This window comes from Pan troglodytes, chromosome 15, assembly GCF_028858775.2.
Source record: "Pan troglodytes isolate AG18354 chromosome 15, NHGRI_mPanTro3-v2.0_pri, whole genome shotgun sequence".
In the NCBI taxonomy this organism is placed as follows: domain Eukaryota; kingdom Metazoa; phylum Chordata; class Mammalia; order Primates; family Hominidae; genus Pan; species Pan troglodytes.
In genome coordinates this window covers 58,139,844-58,163,208 of record NC_072413.2, presented here as the reverse complement: position 1 = coordinate 58,163,208, position 23,365 = coordinate 58,139,844, and the positions used below count along the sequence as shown (strand labels likewise).

The 23,365-nt window shown below is 39.4% G+C and overlaps 1 protein-coding gene and 1 pseudogene across 2 annotated transcripts; one reads left to right on the top strand and one right to left on the bottom strand.

Moving 5' to 3' along the window:
• The first annotated feature begins 1,876 nt into the window (after positions 1 to 1,876).
• On the top strand, positions 1,877 to 22,663 carry DHRS7 (dehydrogenase/reductase 7). Of its 2 annotated transcripts, XM_009427894.5 has the most exons (7): positions 1,877 to 2,265; positions 11,275 to 11,427; positions 13,362 to 13,468; positions 14,245 to 14,484; positions 17,238 to 17,360; positions 17,860 to 18,075; positions 22,428 to 22,663. In XM_009427894.5, exons 1-7 carry the CDS (start codon positions 2,133 to 2,135, stop codon positions 22,473 to 22,475), a joined length of 1,020 nt encoding a protein of 339 aa, XP_009426169.1. In that variant the 5' UTR covers positions 1,877 to 2,132; the 3' UTR covers positions 22,476 to 22,663. The 2 variants fall into 2 exon arrangements, with proteins under 2 accessions (XP_009426169.1, XP_016782428.1); XM_016926939.4 differs by lacking the exon at positions 14,245 to 14,484 and having other exon boundaries at positions 2,026 to 2,265.
• On the bottom strand, positions 5,072 to 11,033 carry LOC129137025 (short coiled-coil protein-like; annotated as a pseudogene).
• Positions 22,664 to 23,365: the final 702 nt, after the last annotated feature.

The window sequence follows — 23,365 nt, the reverse complement described above, 5'->3', positions numbered from 1 at the left end:
CATTCTATTACATCTGGAATTAAAAATGAAGGTTACCAGTTATAGAAAAGACTTTGGGACTTTATTCAAAGCATTTTAATAATACTTAGAGAAGATTGATTTATTAAATGCTAGCAACTCTCATTTTAACATTAACTTCCGAACTTCAAGGAGGTTTTAAAAAATTGAATTTTAATTTTTGTGGGTACACAGTAGGTGTATATATTTATGGAGTACATGAGATACTTTGATACAGGCATACAATGTATAATAATCACATCATGGTAAATGGGGTATCCACCCCCTCAAGCATTTATCCTTTATGTTACAAACAATCCAATTATACTCTTCTGGTTGTTTTAAAACATACAACTAAATTATTATTGACTATAGGCACCCCATTGCACTATCAAATACTAGGTCTTCTCCATTCTTTCTATTTTTTGTATCCATTAACCATCTCCACGTCCCCCCAACCCTCCCACTACTCTTCTCAGCCTCTGGTAACTATCCTTCTACTCTCTATCAAGGAGGTTTAAATTTCAAGGAAAGGAGAATTCAATCAACGTGGGCTTATTGTTTCTCATGTCAACACTAAGCTATGTATTCCAGACTCTTCAAAAGAAGCATCAGATTTGCTACTTTATTTCAAGGATTCTAAAGTTCCATTGGAACAATACTATATTAACCCTGAAAATAATTAAAAAACAATTTCAGATATAGTTCAGAAGTAATTGTGAAAAGAGGTGAGATTAGGGAAAGATGACTCTGAGTCCAGATAACCCCAAAAAGCTTTTTAGAGAAGGATGAGGGTGGGGAGGCAGGTAGGGGGTTTATAATAGGATTTAAAAAAGAGAAGGAAGAGCTATTTAAGGAAATTTGATTACTGCAAGTAACATTCTTCAAAACATTTAAAGAAAAACAAAAGTTTGGCAGGCAAGACTGGAAAAAGAAAACAACACTGGGGAGGGAAGTCACTGCTTCTTTTATTTCCATGACTGTTTTAAAGTCATATTTAGTTTCAGCCAAGGAAGAGCCTTTGACATCAGAGCACACAAAGTACTCTAGGAAATGAAGAGGATGAAAGTTCTACTGCATCAACGCCCAGAACTTTCTCCATTTGGCCACAGGTCGTTCTCATACATGGCCTAGTTTCTATGCACTCTAACTGGGTCCCTCTGAGGCTTGTGAATGGAAAACCCTCTTGCTTTCAAATGCTTGAAAACAAGAAAGATGCTACTGTTGATGCCTCAAACACATGTAGGTATTTAGTGGGAAGCAATTAAATGTTTTGAAGGTCATTTCAAACGGAAATTAATCAAAAACAGTATTTTACTCTTTTGTGTATTAGAGTAGGCAAGACCTCGGTGTTTTCATTACATTCTCTGTTTTTATTTGCTGTTTACATTAGGATGTGAATAATGGCTTGGGTAAGGGGAGGATTTGGTACCAACCTAGGCTTTGGTTGCCAAACAGACACCAGAGTAAATTTGTGTGTGGTCAGAATCAGGTTGTAAGGTGCCAACACAGCACATGGCTTCAGTCTTTTTTTCTCTAATTGTAAAAGGACCTTGTCCCCATGGAGGGACCATTGCCTTGGCTTGTGGGGTCTTGAGTGATAGCCACACTCTTTCTTCAGCACTTTCTCAACCTCATGAAAAGATACTGAAGCTTGAAAAGGGGATGTTCTTTCTGAATAGGAATGGAGAAGAGGGGCCAAGCAAGAATGATTCTATCTGTCTCCTGGCCGTTGATAGTGTCCCTGTACAGAGAGGAAATAACGTAGTATAATATGTAGCTTACGTTTGAATCAGCTTCTTTAAAAATACTGGAATTTTATTTATTTATTTTTGGTAGACACAGGGTTTCCTCATGTTGCCCAGGCTGGTCTCGGACACTTGAATTCAAGCAATCTGCCGGCCCCGCCGGGTGTGGCGCATGAGGGCGCGGGCCGCCCAAGGACCGCGAGTGGGGCCGCGAGTGCTGAGCCCGGCGCGCCCGAGCGGCTCCTCCTCCCGGCCTGCTCCCTGGGCGGAGCCGGGGCAGTGCTGCTCTGGGCTGGCCGAAGGGGTGGAGCTGCGATCCCGCAGGGCAGCGACCCGACTCTGGTGCGGGCCGTCTTCTTCCCCCCGAGCTGGGCGTGCGCGGCCGCAATGAACTGGGAGCTGCTGCTGTGGCTGCTGGTGCTGTGCGCGCTGCTCCTGCTCTTGGTGCAGCTGCTGCGCTTCCTGAGGGCTGACGGCGACCTGACGCTACTATGGGCCGAGTGGCAGGGACGACGCCCAGGTGAGGACCGGCCAAAGCCTCTCCCGAGTGGGAGGCCGGGCTCGGAGCTGCCGAGGCGTGTCCGGGTCTCTGGGGGTTCTGCAGTGATCCCGGGTCCTTTGTGGGTTGCGTGGAGCTTCCCGAAGGCCTGGCTACCCCTTACGCAGGGGCTGCGGGTTGGGGAGGAAGAGGCGAGGGCTAAAAAGCCCCTTTGTCTTCTGTACTGGTCGGAAGATGGCATGGACTTGCCATTCAGGCTAGGAAACCTCTCCAGGGAGTGCCAAACTGTAAAGAGAGCACTGGAGTCGGCGGTGCTCCTGAGGACTCTGACATCTTACGCAGGACTCAAGGGATTCTGGTGTTGTCTCAGAGGACGATACTTTGAGAAACAGTGAGCGTCCCCCTGCGTTTGTAAGGGAACCTCCTTTGTAAGTACCGGAAGCCCGGTCGTTCTACTACCTGAAGTAGTCTGTCCTCCACTTCCCACTCCTGCAGTTTTGAAATAAAATCTGAGATAATCCGAAGTCCTTCACCTACTTACTCATTCTAGTCAAACACTAGAAAGAACTAAAAATGGCAGTTTGCTGGAGCGAGATCATTATTGGCATACTGCCTATCTCACTTTATCTGTGTCTTGCTTAATATTTGACATCGTGTACGTTTGCTGTATGTTGGCTCAGCGCTTTACACACATAACATTTAACTTTTACAACTCTTACAAGGTAGGCATTATTAATCTTATTTTCCAGATAGGGAAACTGATGTTCAGAGAAATTAAATGACCTACCGAAAGCTAGGCTTTGGATCCTTAAGGACTTGGGGAAATGGGGTTTCCCTCGACCAAGTTTCTGGTATAAAAATACTCAAAGCATGTTACAAAGTTTGCTTGGAAGAGATAGTAGCTCGAAAGATAGACTATGTTTGGGGGGGCGTTATGGGTTGGGCGTTGAGGGGGGTGATATTGATCCCAAGGTGAGAATTGGTTCTTGTGGACCAAAAAAAAAAAAAAAAAAAAAAAAAAAAATTCTGGTAATACAGTGGTTTGTGCCCCTCCAAAGCTTAACCCTATCCGAGAAAATATTATTCCTTAGTATTTCATTTTTCTGGTTGGGTTTTCTTGGGTATAGCATGTGCAGCACTGACATTGAGTTCACGAAAAATACACAACATGGACGCCACAGCAGTGCTACAAAACTATGGCAAGTGATTGGGCTTTCTCCTTTTAAAGCAGGAATCCCAAATACTGCACAACTTCATTAACCAAGGGCTTTCTCTTGATCGATTGTTCCACCTCAGCGGGGGAATATGTGTGCCTATTGGCTGCCATTGGCTGCCTTGCAGACGTTGTTTGTGTTTGATCCTTAGTGCTTTTGTGTTCACTTGGACTTGAAGAATTAAACGAAAATAGATTATATTTTATTATTTAATCCTACAAAAAATATTCAACCCATCAAATTATGTCAAGTGCTAAAAAGCAAAATTATTGACAACATCTGAATGAATATCTCTAAGCTACTAAGTTAAAAGTTATTTTCTCATATTAAGGAGAAGTTAAAAGTTAAGATCATTGAAAATTTTAAGAAATTCATTTAATATTTTCAGTTGTGTTTTGTCGGAAAAGAACAGTTTGAAGGATTTTAAATTTAATTACATTGTTATCATTATGTAGTTATATAATTTGCAAATTTGCACATGTAGTTTGATAAATTGCTATTTATCTAAGTAAGTTACATAAAAGTTATTCAGCAAAAATCTGGCGTGGTGGCATGTACCTGGAATCCCAACTACTCTGGAGGCTAAGGTAGGAGGGTCATTTGAGCCCAGGATTTCAAGACCAGCCTGGGCAGCATAGTGAGACACTGTCTCAAAAACCATAAAAATGTTTTTCAGCAAATACAGTTATAAAGTTAGAAGTTAATAACTTTTAAATTTTAATTTAACATTTAACTTAATTTTAAAATTTAGTCATATGCTTATTTAGTCATATGCTTATTAACTAAGGAGTAAGCTTTTTTTCTTTTTCTTTTTTTTTTTTTGAGACAGAGTCTCGCTCTGTTGGCCAGGCTGGAGTGCAGTGGTATGATCTTGGCTCACTGCAACCTCTACTTCCTGGGTTCAAGTGATTCTCCTGCTTCAGCCTCCCTAGTAGCTGGGATTACAGGTGCGTGCCACCACGCAAGGGTAAGTTTTGTATTTTTAGTAGACCTGGGGTTTCGCCATGTTGGCCAGGCTAGTCTCAAACCCCTGACCTCAGGTGATCCACCCCGCTCTGCCTCCCAAAGTGTTGGGATTACAGGCATTAGCCACTGCGCCTGGCAGGAGTAAACTTTATAGAACTCCTTTTATGTATAAAGCACAGATATATGTACAGTACATAAATGATATATAGTATATCTGTGGAATTAACATTGCACAGGAGAGTTTTAGGGAAAAAAAAAGTCTAAAAAGACTCCTGGTGGAGGTAGGGAGTGAGAAAGAAGAAAAGATTAAAGGAAAATTGAAATAGATTCCCAAAACAGCTCAGACTAGAGAGATGGGCAGACTCTATCAAGATGAAAAAAGAAAAAAAAATCCTTCTCGACTTCTCTGTAGGTTTATTATTTTTTGTCACTTAAAAAAATAGCACACTCACATAATACAAAAGTAAAAAGACAAAAAGATATATAGTAAAAAGTAAAGAGCTTTCTCTGACCCTTGTGCCCTAGCTACCTAGTGTGCTTCTCTCGAGGCAGCCACCATTTCCTGCCTCCTCTGTATCCGTCTAGAGAAATTCTGTGCATTTCCAAGCATATATCTCACATGGTGATTTTTTTTTTTTTTTAATAGAGAGACAAGGTCTTGCTTTGTCACCCAGCCTGGAGTGCAGTGGCATGATCATAGCTGACTGCAGCCTCGAACTCCTGGGCTCAGGCAATCCTCCCACCTCAGCCTCCCCAGTAGCTAGGACTACAGGTGCAAACCACCACACCTGGATATTTTAAAACTTTTTGTAGAAACAGGCTGTCACTATGTTCCAGGCTGGTCTTGAACTCCTGGCCTCAAGTGATCCTTCCACCTTGGCCTCTCAAAGTGCTAGGATAACAGATGTGAACTGCCAAGCCCAGCCACACATGGTGAAATTTAAGGGTGACTAATTTTAGACATTAAAATGGTCCAGAAAAATCCATGGCACAAGTCTAGAGGAGGAAAAATTTCAACAGCAGCACATGTGAGCAAAACTCAGGTTTTTGTTAACAGTAACCTCAGTAGGAGTCAACTGTGAAGTGGCTGCCAGAAAAGATCAGGCAACCTTGGGTTGCATTTGTAGACTTCAGTGTCTGAAGCAACAACTGCAAACAACAGATGTCTCCTGACTAGCTGCTTGTATGTGCCGGCCTCTGTGCTGGGCACTGGGGACACTGCAGTGACTGAATCAGCCACAGTCCAGGCCCTCATAGACCCTACCTTCTGGGGGACAAGGGAAGTGATTTTTGACATCTCATCCTGCTCTGCACTGTCCAGACTCTACCGAATCCTGTGTCCTGCCCTAGCCAGCTCCCTTTAATAAAGAGGAACATTAACCAACTAGAATTGGTGCAGGTGGGTGTGAGCAGAAGAGTGAGGAAACCTGATACCATGTCATGTGAGGGAAGGTGGCAGAAATTGGATAGGTTTATTTAGCCTTAAGAGAAGGTAAGAGATGAAAGGACTTAGGGAAGACATAATGGCTGTCTTCCCTAACAGCTGTGAGGGATTGTCATTTAGAAGACAGGTTTCATTTCTTTTCTTTTCTTCCTGAAACAGCTTTTTGTAAAACAAGAAAGCAGAATTGCAACACAATTTAAATGTCTGTCTAGGTCACAAAAGGGATGCAAAATGTTTGTAATATGATTAGTATGTATTCATATAGTGAGTCATTCTTGCACCTATACATAAGATTATTCCATGATTAAAAGTAGCCCAGCTCTAATAACCATAAGCTATATTAGTGGATCCCTTTTCCTATTATAACATTTTAGTATTACTTCTGATATTGATTCCCTTAACAAATGGAGTCTACAAACTGAATTTTTAAAAATTGTTAAAAGTGACTAAAACTCTGTAAACAGAGTAGTTGAGTTTACAAAAAATTCTGGGAGAACAAGCAGGATAAAACTGAGCAAGATTATCAATAAGTGTACATCTGAAACTCCCATTTTTCACAATTCTGATACTAATACATTCTTAAGGAATTTTGCAAAAGTTAATCTGCTGAGTAGAAATATACCTTGAGACCAAACTCTTTGTAACTGTTCTCTTCCAGATGTGGTACATAAGATTAGTCAAAGTTGGCCAGATGCGGTAGCTCACGCCTGTAATCCCAACACTTTGGGAGGCTGAGGTGGGCAAATCACTAGAGCTCACAAGTTCGAGACCAGCCTGGGCAACATGGCAAAACCCCATATCTACAAAAAAATACACACAAAAAAATTAGCCGGGCATGATGGTGCACGCCTGTAGTCCCAGCTACTTGGGAGGCTGAGGTGGGAGGTTGGCTTGAGCCTGAGCCGTGGAGGTTGCAGGGAGCCAAGATCATGCCACTGCACTCCAGCTTGGGTGACAGAGCCAGGCCTTGTCCCCTCCCCCCGTTCCCCCGCCAAAAAACAGGTTAGTCGAGCTTAATCTACTCTCATATATTTCCCAAAAGATCTACTCTGTGCCAGAGATAACAAAAATCTGGAGTGAAAATATTTGGAGTTGGTTACTAGTATTTTCCCAAGTACTTTTCCATCCTATTTCTATTTTCCTTTAAGCTTTTCTATTTTAAACACACACGACCATAATTTATATCTTTTCAGATACGAAGTAGGTAATTAAAAAAAAAAAAAAAAAAGAAGTTTTTTTTTTGTTTTTTTTTTTTTGAGATAGAGTCTCACTTTGTTGCCCAGGCTGGAGTGCAGGCTCACTGCAAACCCCACCTCCTAGAGGTTCAAGCAATTCTCCCTGCCTCAGCCTCCCAAGTAGCTGGGATTCCAGGCACCCACCACCATGCCCAGCTAATTTTTGTATTTTTAGTAGAGATGGGGTTTCGCCATGTTGGCCAGGCTGGGCTTGAACTCCTGATCTCAGGTGATCCTCCTGCCTCGGCCTCCCAAAGTGCTGGGATTACAGGCGTGAGCCACTGTACCTGGCCAAAAAGAAGTTTTTGACAACAAAAAATTATCTTCCCAGATTGACAATTCAGTTTCAATGAAAAATCTTCATTTTTATAGCCTCTTTTTGTTTTCAATTGATTAAAGAGAAACCAGCAATTCTATCTTAGTATTAAATATCACAAATGAGAAGCTCTAGCTGAGAAAATGTCTTCATTTGGTTAAGTTTTGACAATTAAAGTTCAGGTTACTCTCAGAGATGATTAAGTATTAAAATTGCTTTTACAAATATGAAACCAGTTTTTCCCTGGGGGAGGGGAGATAGGAAGGAAGAAGCCAGTGGAGAAGGGGCCCAAGAAGATGGATAGGGTACATGAATCTGTGCAGTCAGTACCTGATTGGGGTCACTTTTTCACAGCATGATGGTTATTTTCTTGTATATCTTACTAAGCCTATAATAAAAGACAGGGCTAAACCCACAAATCAGAGCAAATTTGATAAAACATTCATCTTAAGTTTCATAAATATGTGCTATTCTAAATTGTTTCCAATACATTTGCACATTCTCATAGACTAACATAATACACAAACTTATGGAAGTTTCCTGTTATGCTATGAATGTTGCCTACATCTGACATTAGCTTCATAAATATTCAATGAAACCACAAACAAAGGTACTATCACTTTTGAAATCTGTCCAACATATAAAGAAAGGTCAGCAGCAATTCCATAAAACAGAAGGGCTTCAATTCTGTATTTTCTTTTGCTTTTTGTGTCAGTTGTTTGAAAAACACTAGAAGCTGACATGAAATTTTCTGTGTATTGTCTAAGAACTTGGTTTTCTGATTTTAGCTTGAGATTTTCTTCCATAACTGCATCTCCTCTGACAGGGAGATCTTGAAGTGTATGTTGGGGTTCCAACACTTGATTAATAAGCTGTGTTTTTCCCTCCACTTCCAAATGATTTTCAGCATCAACTGCATCCATGTCAATATTTGTCGTCTTGGGTAACAAACTTTTGGGCCTTGGATACAAAATCCTTGATGAATGTTTGAGGTGCTGGGAGAGGAAGGGATGGGGAGGATGCCTCAGGCTGGACACTTGGACCCACTGACACCAGAAGTTTGACTTCTTCTTTGTCAAACCACCAGGCAGGATTACTGCCCACTGCTACTGGTTGATAGCATTTAAAAGCTTATCACATCAGTGTAAAAAAGATCCCTGGAATGATTAGACTTTCCCAAAAAAGGAGCTGAAGCCTTCAGAGATAATTAGCTTCCTTATCCTGTGAGGGAATTAGAGATGGGTCAAGGGCTTGAGAAGAGAATTCTCTTCTCTGGAGTGGGGGTTGAACTATCACTTTCCTTTCAACTCTAAGAATCTACTTTCAGGGGCTCTTAAAGGGAGGCCATTATGTATACCAGATTCTGTGGAATCGGGAAACAAACGGTGCTAAATAAAAAAGTTTCTTCAGGGTGGGGGGAAGAGGCCAGAATTGTGATTGTATTAAAAGTTTACACCACAGCTTTAAATATTTGCTTATGTGTGTAAATATCAAGAGGTCTTTGTTAGCTCGACACTAGTTAGTAAATCCTGTGTTTCTAAAACAAATGATATTCACTCTAGAGTGTGATGATTGCAGAACTTGGGAACAACAAGTAGTCAATGAATGAATAAATGATTATCTGAATAGATGTTATGTTGTTCTTGATAAAGTCCTATAGGAAGGTGGCCCAATTGTGCCTTTTCACAAAAGTACATTATATGACAGGAAAGCATTGTAGCCCAGACATAGTATTTGGGATGTTTCCATCCTTAGTTGAGTTTTTTTTTTTTTTTTCCAACAGTCTCACTCTGTCACCCATGCTGGAGTGCAGTGGAGCAATCTTGGCTCACTGCAACCTCTGCCTCCCAGGTTCAAGCAATTCTCGCACCTCAGCCTCCTGAGTAGTTGGGGTTACAACGATGTGCCACCACACCTGGCTAATTTTTGTATTTTTCGTAGAGAACAGGTTCCATCATGTTGGCCAGGCTGGTCTCGAACTCCTGGCCTCAAGTGATCTGCCCGCCTTGGCCTCCCAAAGTGCTGGGATTACAGATGTGAGCCACCGTACCTGGCCTTAGTTGAGATATTTACATGGAACCTTTTTCCTAAGGACAAGTGGTATTTTCTTGAATGTCTAAGAAACAGTTGGGTTTTAAAATATTGATCATATGTAAATGTGTATATCATGAAATAGTGGACAGTGTGGGCTTTGGAGCTAGATATGCCTGGGCTTATATCCCGGCTCTGCCAGGGTTCTTGGGTGTTTGTTTATTCAGTAGTTATTTATGGAGCCTTTTCAATATTCCAGTCTTTGCTAAGCACTGAGGCCACAGCAATGAACAAGGTAGACAGGGTCCTACCCTTAATGGAATCTATGGTCTAGTGGGACAAATTATTCTCTGTAAACCTCAGTTACCTTTTCTGTAAAACTGAGATAATAATAGCTTTCCATACAGTTCTGGTGAGGCTTTTAGTAGACAATGTGCTAAGTACATAGGAAGTAATGTAAAAACGTTAAGCCATTAGAATTGGTAACTCTGTTTTCCTGGCTGGAGAAGTTAGGAGACATACGTTATTAAGTGACTGTTCTATGTTTTGCTGTAGTAAAGTCCATCTGTTAAAAAACTTGAGCAATAATTATAATTGACATTTATTAAACACTGAGTATGTACTAGATACTGCCCTGAGTGCTTTCCATGTTTTAACTCATTTCTCAACAATCCTGTGAAGGATGTGTTCTTATTCATCACATTTCCAGTTGTGGAAAATTAAGGCACCAAGTTTTCACCTGGGAGCATTTCAGTGCTGTGTGTGATGGAGCTGCCATTTGAACCCTGGCAGTCTCCAGGGATGGTACTGTTAACATCACAGTTAGGATTTAGAGCTGTTTAAAACAGTACAATCATTTCCTGATTTTAACTTTTCTGATCTAAAATCGGAAATGTGATGTTAAGTGATACGATATTTGATATTTTTGATAAATAACATATATTTTAGTAAATAAGGCACCCAGGAACTTTGCATAACAGTGACTTTACGGGTTCAGAGAGACAGTGAATATCATCTCTTGCAGTGCTAATAAGTTTTTCATTGGAGAAAAGAATAAAGCATTTGTCATTGCTTTAGTACTGTAACATTTGTAGTCTTTTAAGAGGAACATAATTGGAGAAGCAGAGTACAATATTTCATCTCTCTGTAATATGCATTTGTTCTTGGGTGAATTACTATATTCTCCTAAGATGAAAGCTCAGGCATCTGGGGAACATTTTTACAAAATGACCTTGAGCTGATAGGCATCAGGCATTATTGGCAAATGGGGAAAATACTACTTTAAAAATCTAGGATGTTTCCATCAACAGCACAGAACTTGGTATATTTAGATTCTTCATCAACCTCCATTGCAAAATATTAGAATAATAGAATTAAAAACTGGATGTGACCTTAAGCCATTATCTAATCTGAATGCCTCATTTAATGGCTAAGGAAAGTGAGTCCAGACAGTGATTTTTCTATTTACTTAGCCTGTTTATCTTATCTATCATATTTATCTTACCTGTTTGTCTTAAATAGAGCCTTAGAGTGAAACCATGAGGTTATAAGGCTTACCTTGAAGTTAAGTCTGGAAAAGTCATGAAGGTTCTGTAATATACAAATACTGTGTTGATAACTGTTACTAGTATGATTTGTATTAATGCTTTTTTTTTTTTAGTTAAGAAGGAGATGCTTTCTTAGAATATTTCAAATTTTAAGCTCTATACATCATGCCTTCATATTTAGTGGTATTGTTTAAGGCTTTTTTTTTTTTTCTAATCTTGGATTTATGAGCATAATTCATTGCTTATTTTCTTCCTTCCATTTCCATTCCTTCCATAGAATGGGAGCTGACTGATATGGTGGTGTGGGTGACTGGAGCCTCGAGTGGAATTGGTGAGGAGCTGGCTTACCAGTTGTCTAAACTAGGAGTTTCTCTTGTGCTGTCAGCCAGAAGAGTGCATGAGCTGGAAAGGGTGAAAAGAAGATGCCTAGGTAAGCAGATCTGAAATAGCAGCGGTGCTTCCTAGAAATAAATCAGTCCAAACTCAAATACAGTTTTGGGACTTTTAGAGAGGAGTGAGATTTCCCCCCGGCTCCAAATGTTCTACATGCTTCATCTCAGATCCTCTCCTTTTTGTCTTAATTGGCTGCCCTTGCCTTTTTCTTCTTTTCTGCCACCTTTCTATGCTTTTTTTGCACTGACTCTTGGCATTAGGGAGTGACCAACAATTATATAAAATGCTGGTGGATTTTTAGTGACCAAGTAACTTAGATTTTTGTCTTAGAGAAAAAACAGTTGGGTTCTTATCCACGACATACATGTATCTGATCATAGAAATTAGGAAGAATCCTTACTCATTTTATTAAAGTATCAGATATTAAAATCATATGGGATAAGACTTATTATATAGGATAAAAGAACAGGAATGGAATTAGCTTTAAAAAATACAACTTGAGGTAATACTTTCATATTCACATAAAGGGCAACAGTGTTAATATTTTTGTTTGAGTTTTGGTGTAGTTATGTTTACTTTTTTCTTTTTGAGATGGAGTCTCACTTTGTTGCCCAGGCTGGAGTACAACGGTGTGATCTTGGCTCACTGCAACTTCCGCCTCACAGGTTCAAGCGATTCTTGTATCTCAGCCTCCTGAGTAGCTGGGACCACAGATGTGCACCACCACACCCAGCTAATTTTTGTATTTTTAATGGAGACAGGGTTTCACCATGTTGGCCATGCTGGTCTCGACCTCCTGACCTCAGATGATCTGCCTGCCTCGGCCTCCCAAAATGCTGGGATTACAGGTGTGAGCCACCACACCCAGCCATTATGTTCACATTGAAAGCAACTTCAAGTATAAAGTTAATATTTTTCATGGAACATTTATTAAGAGTACCTAAACTGAGATAATTTTGAATTTTCCAACAGACCATTTTTTGGGCCATCTCTCTACCTGTCATTCTTTTAAATCTTTAACTTTGCTGATCGAGCTAACCACCCAGAAATGAGAGTTAGTTGCCACAGTAGTGCTCAGCAGGGCAACAGGCCTCTTTCATGATACTGCTTTCAAAGGCCTCTTGTGTTTTTGCACTGGGCCACTTCTTTTGATAGTTGTTCCTCTACTGCTGTGACTTGCAAGTCCTGTACTGGTGGAGTAGATGAACCAGGTCAGCATTTCTTACCTGGCACAAGGCTGTTTCCTTTTATCTTGCAGATCTGTAGTGCCCACTTTTTCATTTAATACAGTTGATGTTTCACGCTTAACTCTTTTGCCCATGAAGTCTTTTTACCTCTTCTATTTTCTATACTTGCTTGTTTTTCTTACTGATGTTACTTGTATTTCAAGGTTAGAGTCCAGGAAAATTAGTTTCAGTTGTTCTTTTGATGAACAGAAAGCCAATCACAAAGCAGCAGCATGTTTCTTGGTTGGGAATTTCAGGCATGTGTCCTTTTCCCTGTTTACCTCCAGGAATCCTTAGCCTCTGGAGAGAAGCTTCTATATGTCATTTGACTGTAGGACTCTGAGCTTCTTACTGATTTTAAGCACAAGTAGTTGTTTTGTGTGTAGAAGAGCAACTCATCTTTGTGAGCCTATCACAAAACAAAGGTACTTCTGTACTTCTAAAGAAATTGCTCTAAAATATTTGCTCTTTTCTAGTTTGTAGTATAATCTTGATTTCTATCAGAAATCAAATTGTAAAGTTAGACTGCATATTCACGTTGCCATTCTACTTCCTGTGAGGCCAGCCAGCTTTTTGTCTGATATAACCACTAGTCCTCTTCCTGACCACCGAGAGGAACTTTCACAGGGCCACCCAGAAATGAGTTTGTTGCCAAGTCCTGTTGCAGGGTGGGTGTTAGTGGGAGTAGCAAGGAGCTTGACTGAACTATGGCATGACTTCCACACAAATTTTTGTGTTTATTTAGAGAATGGCAATTTAAAAGAAAAAGATATACTTGTTTTGCCCCTTGACCTGACCGACACTGGTTCCCATGAAGCGGCTACCAAAGCTGTTCTCCAGGAGTTTGGTAGAGTAAGTAGCATCTTATATTGATATAGTCTTGCTTTGAAGTAACTGCAGAAGAGATTCCCATCCGTGGTGCTGTCATACAAAGGGCTTTAGGCAAGTGGGGTCCATGCAGTGAGATCAGGCCCATGAGTTGGGCCCCTTAATCTCTGAGCCTTTGTTGTTATGGAATTAGTACTTTTCATGTCTTAACAAGTACAAATTCCTCCATGTAGAACAAAAGAAGCTAAAAATTCACGGCTGCTTTTATTTATTTATGTATTTTGAGACAAAGTCTTGCTCTGTCGCCCAGGCTGGAGTGCAGTGGTGTGATATCGGTTCACTGCAATCTCCGCCTCCCGGGTTTAAGGGATTCTCCTGCCTCAGCCTCCTGAGTAGCTGGGATTACAGGCGTGCACCATCACGCCCAGCTAATTTTTGTATTTTTTAGTAGAGATGGGGTTTCACCATGTTGGTCAGGCTGGTCTTGAACTCCTGACCTCATGGTCCACCCTCCTCGGCCTCCCAAAGTGCAGGGATTACAGGCTACTGTGCCCAGCTGGCTGCTTTTATTTATTTTAATGACAATTATTAACTTTCACAAAAAGTCACCTAAAACGGGAATTTAATTCCACAGGTAAATTCAGGGTTTTATTTTATCTTTTTAATTGCTGACTTCTGGAAATATACCATTGTTCCATTGATTCTTCAAGTTAACAACATAACCAACCATCCACAGGAATTCCATCAATCTATCCACAGGACATCCCCCAAACACCCCTTTTCTGATTTTATTTAACTAGATCGACATTCTGGTCAACAATGGTGGAATGTCCCAGCGTTCTCTGTGCATGGATACCAGCTTGGATGTCTACAGAAAGCTAATAGAGCTTAACTACTTAGGGACGGTGTCCTTGACAAAATGTGTGCTGCCTCACATGATCGAGAGGAAGCAAGGAAAGATTGTTACTGTGAATAGCATCCTGGGTATCATATCTGTACCTCTTTCCATTGGATACTGTGCTAGCAAGCATGCTCTCCGGGTAAGGCTGCTCAAACTCAACTCTGATAGAACTGACTTAAATGTGTATATGGGGGATATGGCCATCACTGTGAGAGGTCCTTGGAACTGGAAGTGATGTGGGGAGACAGAGAGACCCAAGGAGACTTTTGGTAGAGGACACCCCCAGTAGATGCTAAAAAAGACTTGATCCACACATGCCTCTAACTTGTTGAACAAATAAATATGTATCAAGCACTGCATTGTGCCATGTACTACAACAGACCCTGGGGATATAAAGATAATAAGATGTGGTCTCTGCCCTCAAAAAGTGTATCATCTAGTTAACATGTTACTCTTCACCTTATCCTTATTCCTACTACATCTTCATGGAAAATTGGGGGTCCACTTCTCCTTTCTTCTACATACACTTCAGGATATACTTTTTCCTCCCCATTTCTGTGACTTCTTTTCCTTGCCCCTTGTAGTTGGTGTTTATTTTGCCTGGTCTAATTATATACGCATGTCAGAAATAGGTACTTCCCACAGGATGATTAGTCCTGGTCTCATATCCTTACTGGGAAAAATCTTGACTGTATTCACTCTGGTTTCATTGGAAGAAGAAAATCTAGTCAAGGCAGAGGCAAGGAGAGAAGCTTGATTTGGATTGCATAATTTACGATGTATAAATATTAGAAATGGATGAATTTTTAATGGTGGCTTAAGACTGGATATAAAGAAATTAAAAGGCCAATAGGAAAAGAATGATTAAGGAAGACACAAAATTTATATTTAAAGCTGTTGAAGTCAGTTTAAGTAGAATGTTTCACTGTTGGAATAATGAGATGCAATAGCTACATGGTCATCATGATTTCATGAAAATTTGAAGCTTTGGTTCTTTAGGACATCTTTTTTCTGCTGCAAAGTGCAGACAATTGCAGACAGTGATGAAGCAGAATGCTATACTGATGATTTCCTCATATTTAGTAACAGGCATCAGTCACTTCCTGTGGAGCAGTTGGGCAAGCCTCAGGCAGGCAGATGAGGGAGGGCGGCCACCCATCTGTTTGGCACCATGTGTTTCATAAGATATGCCGGATGCTTTCAGTAAACACAGATGAGCTGTCTGGCCTGCCCTCCAAGACTCATTATTTTATTACTGGATTTGATCCTATGATAAAATGTGGCAGGTTGAGACTGTAGTTACCAGGAAGGTCTTTTTGAAGAGCACATTTCCTTCTCAGATTCTCAGTAAGCTACAGAATTAACTTGTTTATCATTGAAAAGTTTACACACAATACTAGATGTGATTTCAAACAAGGAGAGGTTTTAGTGTTTGATATATTGGCTTGCTTGGTGTCCCCTCTCCTCTTTTGCTACAGAGAGGCAGAAGGTTAAAGTTATGGGAGTTTTCCATTCAATTAGCAAGCTTTTTTTTGGGGGGTTCATCTCTGAGTCTGGCACTGTATTGGTCTCTGATCATAAACCCTCATAGCCCCTCTGTTTGTTGGGGTCAGCATTTCAGAGCTGATAACTGTTTAACATTTTTGGATCATATACAATGTACTGTGGGTTAGCTGTTTAGGCTTTTCAATAGATAACCCAGCCTTATAACAATGTAGTCTTGGAACATTTCCTAATTTAGGAAGAGATGAGAGGCAGTAGATTTCTGTTTACTCCCCATTGGTTTAGAAATGGTCAGTATCTTTAAGTCTAGAAGGTCTAGTCTGTTTTACACAAGTCATTCAGTAGGCAATCATATTAAATTTTTAATTAGCTACATACCCTCTTATTACCCAAAAAGATAAATGTTTGCTAAAATGAATTAATACTGTTAAAATAGTAATATAAATGGAAAAAGTTGAATTCATTCTTTCTGATACTTTCTGTGAAGTACTAATCCCATCTTCCTCACCTTTGCCCCCAAAATTTGCACTTTAGACTACTTTGGGGAATAAATAGAAACCTGACCTCAGTGATTCTCAGTGGAGGACATACACCCCTTTTGGAGTGGGGAGAGGAGGACTGGTATGAAGAGCGTATATCAGAATCTTCAGGGATAGTTCTTTTTACCTATCCAGTGCATGCCTACCATAAAAATCATTGATGGGAAGACCCCTCACTATCAAAGGGGGTGAACCACTTATACCTGGAAAGAGCTGAGAATGTCTGTTCTAGATTGCCTCCAGTCTACTGTTAAAATACACTGCCTAATACACTATTCACAATAGCAAAGACTTGGAACCAACTCAAATGTCCATCAATGATGGACTGGATTAAGAAAATGTGGCACATATACACCATGGAATACTATGCAGCCATAAAAAAGGATGAGTTCATGTCCTTTGTAGGGGCATGGATGAAGCTGGAAACCATCATTCTCAGCAAACTATTGCAAGGACAAAAAACCAAACACTGCATGTTCTCACTCATAGGTGGGAATTGAACAATGAGAACACTTGGACACAGGAAGGGGAACATCACACAGTGGGGCCTGTCATGGGGTGGGGGGAGTGGGGACGGATAGCATTAGGAGATATGCCTAATGTAAATGACCAGTTAATGGGTGCAGCACACCAACGTGGCACATGTATACATATGTAACAAACCTGCATGTTGTGCACATGTACCCTAGAACTTAAAATATAATTTAAAAAGTGCCTAATAAGCTTGCATGATTACACTACCTGTCCTTTACTCACACATTTTAGAACATATTTTGATAAATCATGAGATATGTGTCTGTATTTATTTGCCTTTTTCCTTTTTTTTTTTTTTTTTTTTTTTGCCTGTTAGGGTTTTTTTAATGGCCTTCGAACAGAACTTGCCACATACCCAGGTATAATAGTTTCTAACATTTGCCCAGGACCTGTGCAATCAAATATTGTGGAAAATTCCCTAACTGGAGAAGTCACAAAGGTAAAAATTTCTAGTTGGGAATAATTTGAATGTTTACTAGTTATATATTGGCATTATATATTGGTGTTGTATCACTGTATATCAGAGTTTTTGTCTTAGAAGTGCTTTTATGTGAATTATTCACAAAACAACTCCTGCCATTATGAAAATTGTTTATGGAATTTCATTTGCTAAATGCATTGTCTTAATAGTTTGATTTTTATTACAAAAGGGATAATTGTCATTAAGCACATTAGGGTGATGCAATTCTAATTAAAAGCAAAGAATCTTCATCTTTTAGTTAGCCTGCACTATATTATCTAGTAAGCATATGGTTTCTGTTAGGCTTTTTGAAATATTACAAATAGTTTATAAACTCACATTAGTACCTATGGAGACTCCTAAGGGGCATGAAGCTCCACTAAAGGAACCACTCAACTAGACGGCATTTGAGTCCTTTCTAGCTTAAAGTTATGTGAAATCGCTTGGATAAATTCACTTAATTTTTAACTTTTCTTAGACTATAGGCAATAATGGAGACCAGTCCCACAAGATGACAACCAGTCGTTGTGTGCGGCTGATGTTAATCAGCATGGCCAATGATTTGAAAGAAGTTTGGATCTCAGAACAACCTTTCTTGTTAGTAACATATTTGTGGCAATACATGCCAACCTGGGCCTGGTGGATAACCAACAAGATGGGGAAGAAAAGGATTGAGAACTTTAAGAGTGGTGTGGTAAGACCAATTTCTAAGTTTCTTAATAATATGTACCAATCTTGCAGGAAGGTACAGAATTTTCCAGTGTTTAAAAAACTTTCTGGCTGGGTGCAGTGGCTCATGTCTGTAATCCCAGCACTTTGGGAGGCCAAGGCAGATCACTTGAGGCCAGGAGTTCAAGACCAACCTGGCCAACATAGTGAAACCCCATCTCTACTAAAAATACAAAAAGTAGCCGGGCATGGTGGTGCATGCCTGTAATCCCAGCTACTCGGGAGGCTGAGGCATGAGAATTGCTTGAACCGAGGAGGCGGAGGTTGCAGTGAGCCAGGATGGTGCCACTGTACTCCAGCCCGGGTGATAGAGCAAGACTCTATTTCAAAATCAAAAAACCTTTCAAACCGTCCACCAATCTCATGATATAAAGAAAAATAAATAAAAAATATTTTATCCCCATGCATATCTTTTGGTTTACTATAAATTATTACTAGTCTTGGAGAGAGAAGTTTCTTACAAGGTAAAATCAAATCAAAGATTGCCATGTTTTTCTTCTATACATATTGTTTGACCAGTGTGTGTGTCAAAATGCTCTTTCCCTACTGTTTCTCCCCACCAACTCCTACCCATCCTACCAGTCTCAACTCCCATGTCACCTCCTTGGAATGGTACCTGGCCTTCCCTCCCACTTCTCCCCAGGACCAAGTGCACCTCAGCCCCTATGCTTTCCTGTCAAAGCACTTACTGTGTTGTTAAAACAGATGCATGCAGTTTTACCTCATTCCCGAAGTACTCAGCACATCTAAGATGTGCCTATTCCCCTGTCTAAGGAAATATGCTGATTATCATCCTTTCAGCACTCATTCTTTATAGCAATTAGTCAGGGAATACTATTAACCATTTCTGAGAAATTGTGACCCTCAAAAGAATTTAATTTATAGACAGTATAGGAAATGTAATGAAGTAAACCAAAAATTATAGATGATTATGCAGCAAAAGATTATTGCTGAGGATGGTTTTTACTGTTAGCATTTGATATACTTTGTTACCACCTTCTTTTAGAAATTAATCAATAGGGATTGACAGATAAAAAAAGAATTATAAAACAAGATCATACTATACATACCTGCAAAAATTTAAGCAATCCACTAATTGTTAGACATTTAATTTATTCCAACTCTTTGCAGGACAGTGAAAATGAATTAGGGGGTAAAAAGTTACAAACACAACAAAATGCTTGAGAGACATAAAAGGTTATCAGACTGGGTCATGACACACTAAAATGTCCAGAGTGTGAAAAATCAAAAAGGAGCTTTTCGTTTTCTACCAAGTAGTAATGTGGAACAGTTTGCTTTGGGCCAGATCCCTTATGAGTGTTTTGGTATTGTTGGGACTTGGTAGTGTGGGTAGAAGCTCTAAAGGTAGAGTTTCATCAAAGAGTATACCTGAGTTTTAAGTATGGAGGACAGCTGATGCAGTAGTTTTGTGCCCAGTGATGGAAAGAGTTGAGAGGGACAGGCCACCTAACTACAGAGGAAGCACAGCCTCCTGGCAGAGCATGCAGCCTGGTGCTAGGCTACCTGGGTTCAAATCCCAGCTCTGCCCCATGCCCTTAAAGCAAGTTACTTCTCTATCACTCGGTCTCCCCATCTATTAATATAAGATGGAGATTAATGATGATAATAGTGCCCAGTCACAGGATTGTTATGGGAATTACATGAATTTAAATATGAAAAGCACTTAAAACACAACTTGGAGTGTTCTAAGTGTTAGCTATTGTGCTTTTTCCCCCTTCTCAGCTTGAGTTAGATATAGCAGGATATTCAGCTTCCTTAATGATCAAAGATTTTCTTTATAATTGACACATAAAAATTATATATATTTAAGGTATACATTGTGATGATCTAACATACACTGTAAAATGATTACCACAATCAAGCTAATTAATACATGTCACCCAGTTACCTTTTTTTGTGTGTGGTGAGAACACTTAAAATCTACTTTCTTAGCAAATTTCAAATATGCTATACAGTATTATTAACTGTAGTCACCATGCTGTATATTAGATCCTTAGAATTTGTAAGTTATAATAACATAAGTTATTTATCTTATAACTGAAAATATCTACCATTTTTTTTCTTTGAGACAGGGTCTCGCCCTGTCACCCAGGCTGGAGTCTGCAGTGGCGTGATCATGGCTCACTGCAATCTCTACCTCCCAGGCTCAAGCAATCCTCCCACCCCAGCCTCCTGAGTAGCTGAGACTATAGGTGCACACCACCATGCCTGGCTAGGTTTTGTAATTTTTGTAGAGATGGGTTTTTGCCACGTTGCCCAGGCTAGTCTCAAACTCCTGGGCTCAGGTGATCCACCTACGTTGGCCTCCCAAAGTGTTGGGATCATAGGTGTGAGCCACTGTGCCTGGCCAAAATGTGTACCTTTTGACCAAGATCTCCCCATTTCCTCCATCTTCTGGCTCCTGGCAACCATCATTCTACTCTGCTTTTGAGTATGACTTTTTAGATTCCGCATAAGTGAAATCACATAGTACTTGTTTTTCTGTATCTTGCTTATATCACTTAGCATTAATGTCCATTAATTATCCATGTTTTCACAAATGCCAGGAGTTCCATTGTTTTATGGCTGAAAAATATTCCATTGTGGAATAATATTCCATATATATATATATATATATATATACACACACACACACACACACATTTTCTTTATCCATTCATTCACTAATGGACACTTAGGTTGTTTCCATATCTTGGCTATTATGAATAATGCTAAAATGAACATGGGAGTGTAGATATCACTTCAAGGTACTGATTTCACTTCCTTTAGATTTGTACCCATAAGTGGAATTGCTGGATCAGATGGTAATTCTATTTTTAATTTTTTGAGGAATTTCCATATTTTCCATAATGTCTGTACTGGTTCACATTCTCAATTTAAATAATAGGGCAGAGAAAGAATATATTATAGAAGTGATTTTGTTTTTCAGAGGGGAAAGAGGGACCAGGAACTAGAGAATTTCAGTCCCACTGCAGTAGTACTTCCAGAAATGTCCATATGAAGGATATTTTGTTTTGTTTAGAGAATATCTAACTGTAAAATATAAACATCATTTAGCAAATCTCACATTTTTTTTACATCTAGGTTTTTCTAAAAAAATGACAGCCTTTTTCTTCCTACCACCATCTTTGAAATATTGCTTATTATATAGTCTTACTACTTTGTCACTCTTTATTATGATAAGCCGGGCATTCTGTCATTTCTCAAAGCAATTTTTAGGACATAATACCTCATTCTTTATAGTCTGTACTCTTCCTCTCTCCCATTATTTTATATTATATATATATGTATATATATAAATTTTCTTATTGATAAGCATCTAAGTTAAGAAAATGCTAGCATAGCTCATTTCAAGCTAATAGTACTTGTTAACTAGAATTTGCTTCTTTAGTCTGTATGTCTGGAACTTTGTTTTTATGAATCTTTATTATTTTTAGGGATCAAGAACAGTGGCTACACTGAATTTTGTATTATCATTATTATTATTTTGTCTTTCTTAGTGCAAAGTTTTGAAAGTGGTAAATGCATATCTTCTGAAAAGAAACATCACATCTTGGGGATTATCAGGTTGCCTTGTTTTATTCCTTAAGCAATATACAAAAAGTTCACAAATAATTTTTTTTTCTTTTTCTTTTTTTTGAGACAGAGTTTCCCTCTTGTTGGCCAGGCTGGAGTGCAATGGCACAGTCTCAGCTCACGGCAACCTCCGCCTCCTGGATTCAAGCAATTCTCTTGCCTCAGCCTCCCGAGTAGCTGGGATTACAGGTGCACACCACCACACCCAGCTAATTTTTGTATTTTTAGTAGAGATGGGGTTTCACCAGGCTGGTCTCTAACTCCTGACCTCAGGTGATCTGCCCACCTTGGCCTCCCAAAGTGCTGGGATTACAGGCATGAGCCACAGTGCCTGCCCGGCCACAAATAATTTTAGAGTTATCTTCCATATATCTCAATTCTACATAATCTGACATTGTTTTTATTTATTAGGGCAAGTCAGTGTAGGTATGATATGATGATCCAGAAAAGTCATTATAGAGAATTCAGCATTGCAGTCCAATGCTATTTATACCTCCTCTAAACCAGAGATGATGCTAAACTCATTAGAAGTACTTTTGTGTACATCTAGAATTTTGGCTATGATTTTTAAATTCTAATTTAAGCAGTTTCTGAAGTTTTGTAAAGATTCTTAATAGTGAATCATAATGATACAGCTCCTCAAAACAGAAGGACTTAAATGTTAAAAACTGGAGTAAATAGGAGTAGGTACTGATCCATGTTTCTGTCCCTCTTTTACAGGATGCAGACTCTTCTTATTTTAAAATCTTTAAGACAAAACATGACTGAAAAGAGCACCTGTACTTTTCAAGCCACTGGAGGGAGAAATGGAAAACATGAAAACAGCAATCTTCTTATGCTTCTGAATAATCAAAGACTAATTTGTGATTTTACTTTTTAATAGATATGACTTTGCTTCCAACATGGAATGAAATAAAAAATAAATAATAAAAGATTGCCATGAATCTTGCAAAAAAGGTATTAACTCATACTATATTCTTGGATAAAATAACCTTTTAAAATACTTTAGCACATATGCTTAAAATCTAAGTTAACAGATTTGTCTTAGTCCATTTGTGCTGCTATAACAAAATACCACAGATTTGGTAATTTATAAACAACAGAAATCTGTTTTTCCTGGCTCTTGAGGCTGGGAATTCCAAGACCAATGCACCAGCAGAATTAGTGTCTGGTGAAGGCTGATCTCTGCTTCCAAAATGGCACCTCATTGCTGCATCCTCCACAGTGGAGGAATGTATGTCCTCACATGGTGGAAGGGACAGAAGGGAAAGAGGAGCAAAATGCTTTCAAAAGAGCATTTAATCTCATTCATTACTCAGTCACCTCTTAAAGGCCACATCCTTTAATACTGTTGCTTTGGGGATTAAGTTTCAACATGAATTTTGGAGGGGACAAAAACATCCAAACCATAGCAACATAAATGTACAGAATATTTCACACAAAGCAGAGTGCTGGGTAATGAGCAGATATAAAGAAGTATTTGAAATGACCTTACCTCCAAGATGCTTATACTCTTAGAAAAGTTGACAGGTACAGATGGCTGTAATTTGAAGCAGTAGGTAGGATTCATTGCACCTATTATTCATTAGGGCACCTGTTGTATGTCTTCTACTGTACTGGAGTGCTTAGTATTAGTTAATTAACTCATTCCTCATAAC

Coding starts and splice junctions, on each gene's coding strand:
- DHRS7 (XM_009427894.5), top strand. CDS start 2,133: ATGAACTGGGAGCTGCTGCTGTGGCTGCTGGTGCTGTGCGCGCTGCTC. Junction 17,361..17,859: donor TAACTGGAGAAGTCACAAAG/GTAAAAATTTCT, acceptor AACTTTTCTTAG/ACTATAGGCAATAATGGAGA. Junction 18,076..22,427: donor AGAACTTTAAGAGTGGTGTG/GTAAGACCAATT, acceptor CCTCTTTTACAG/GATGCAGACTCTTCTTATTT.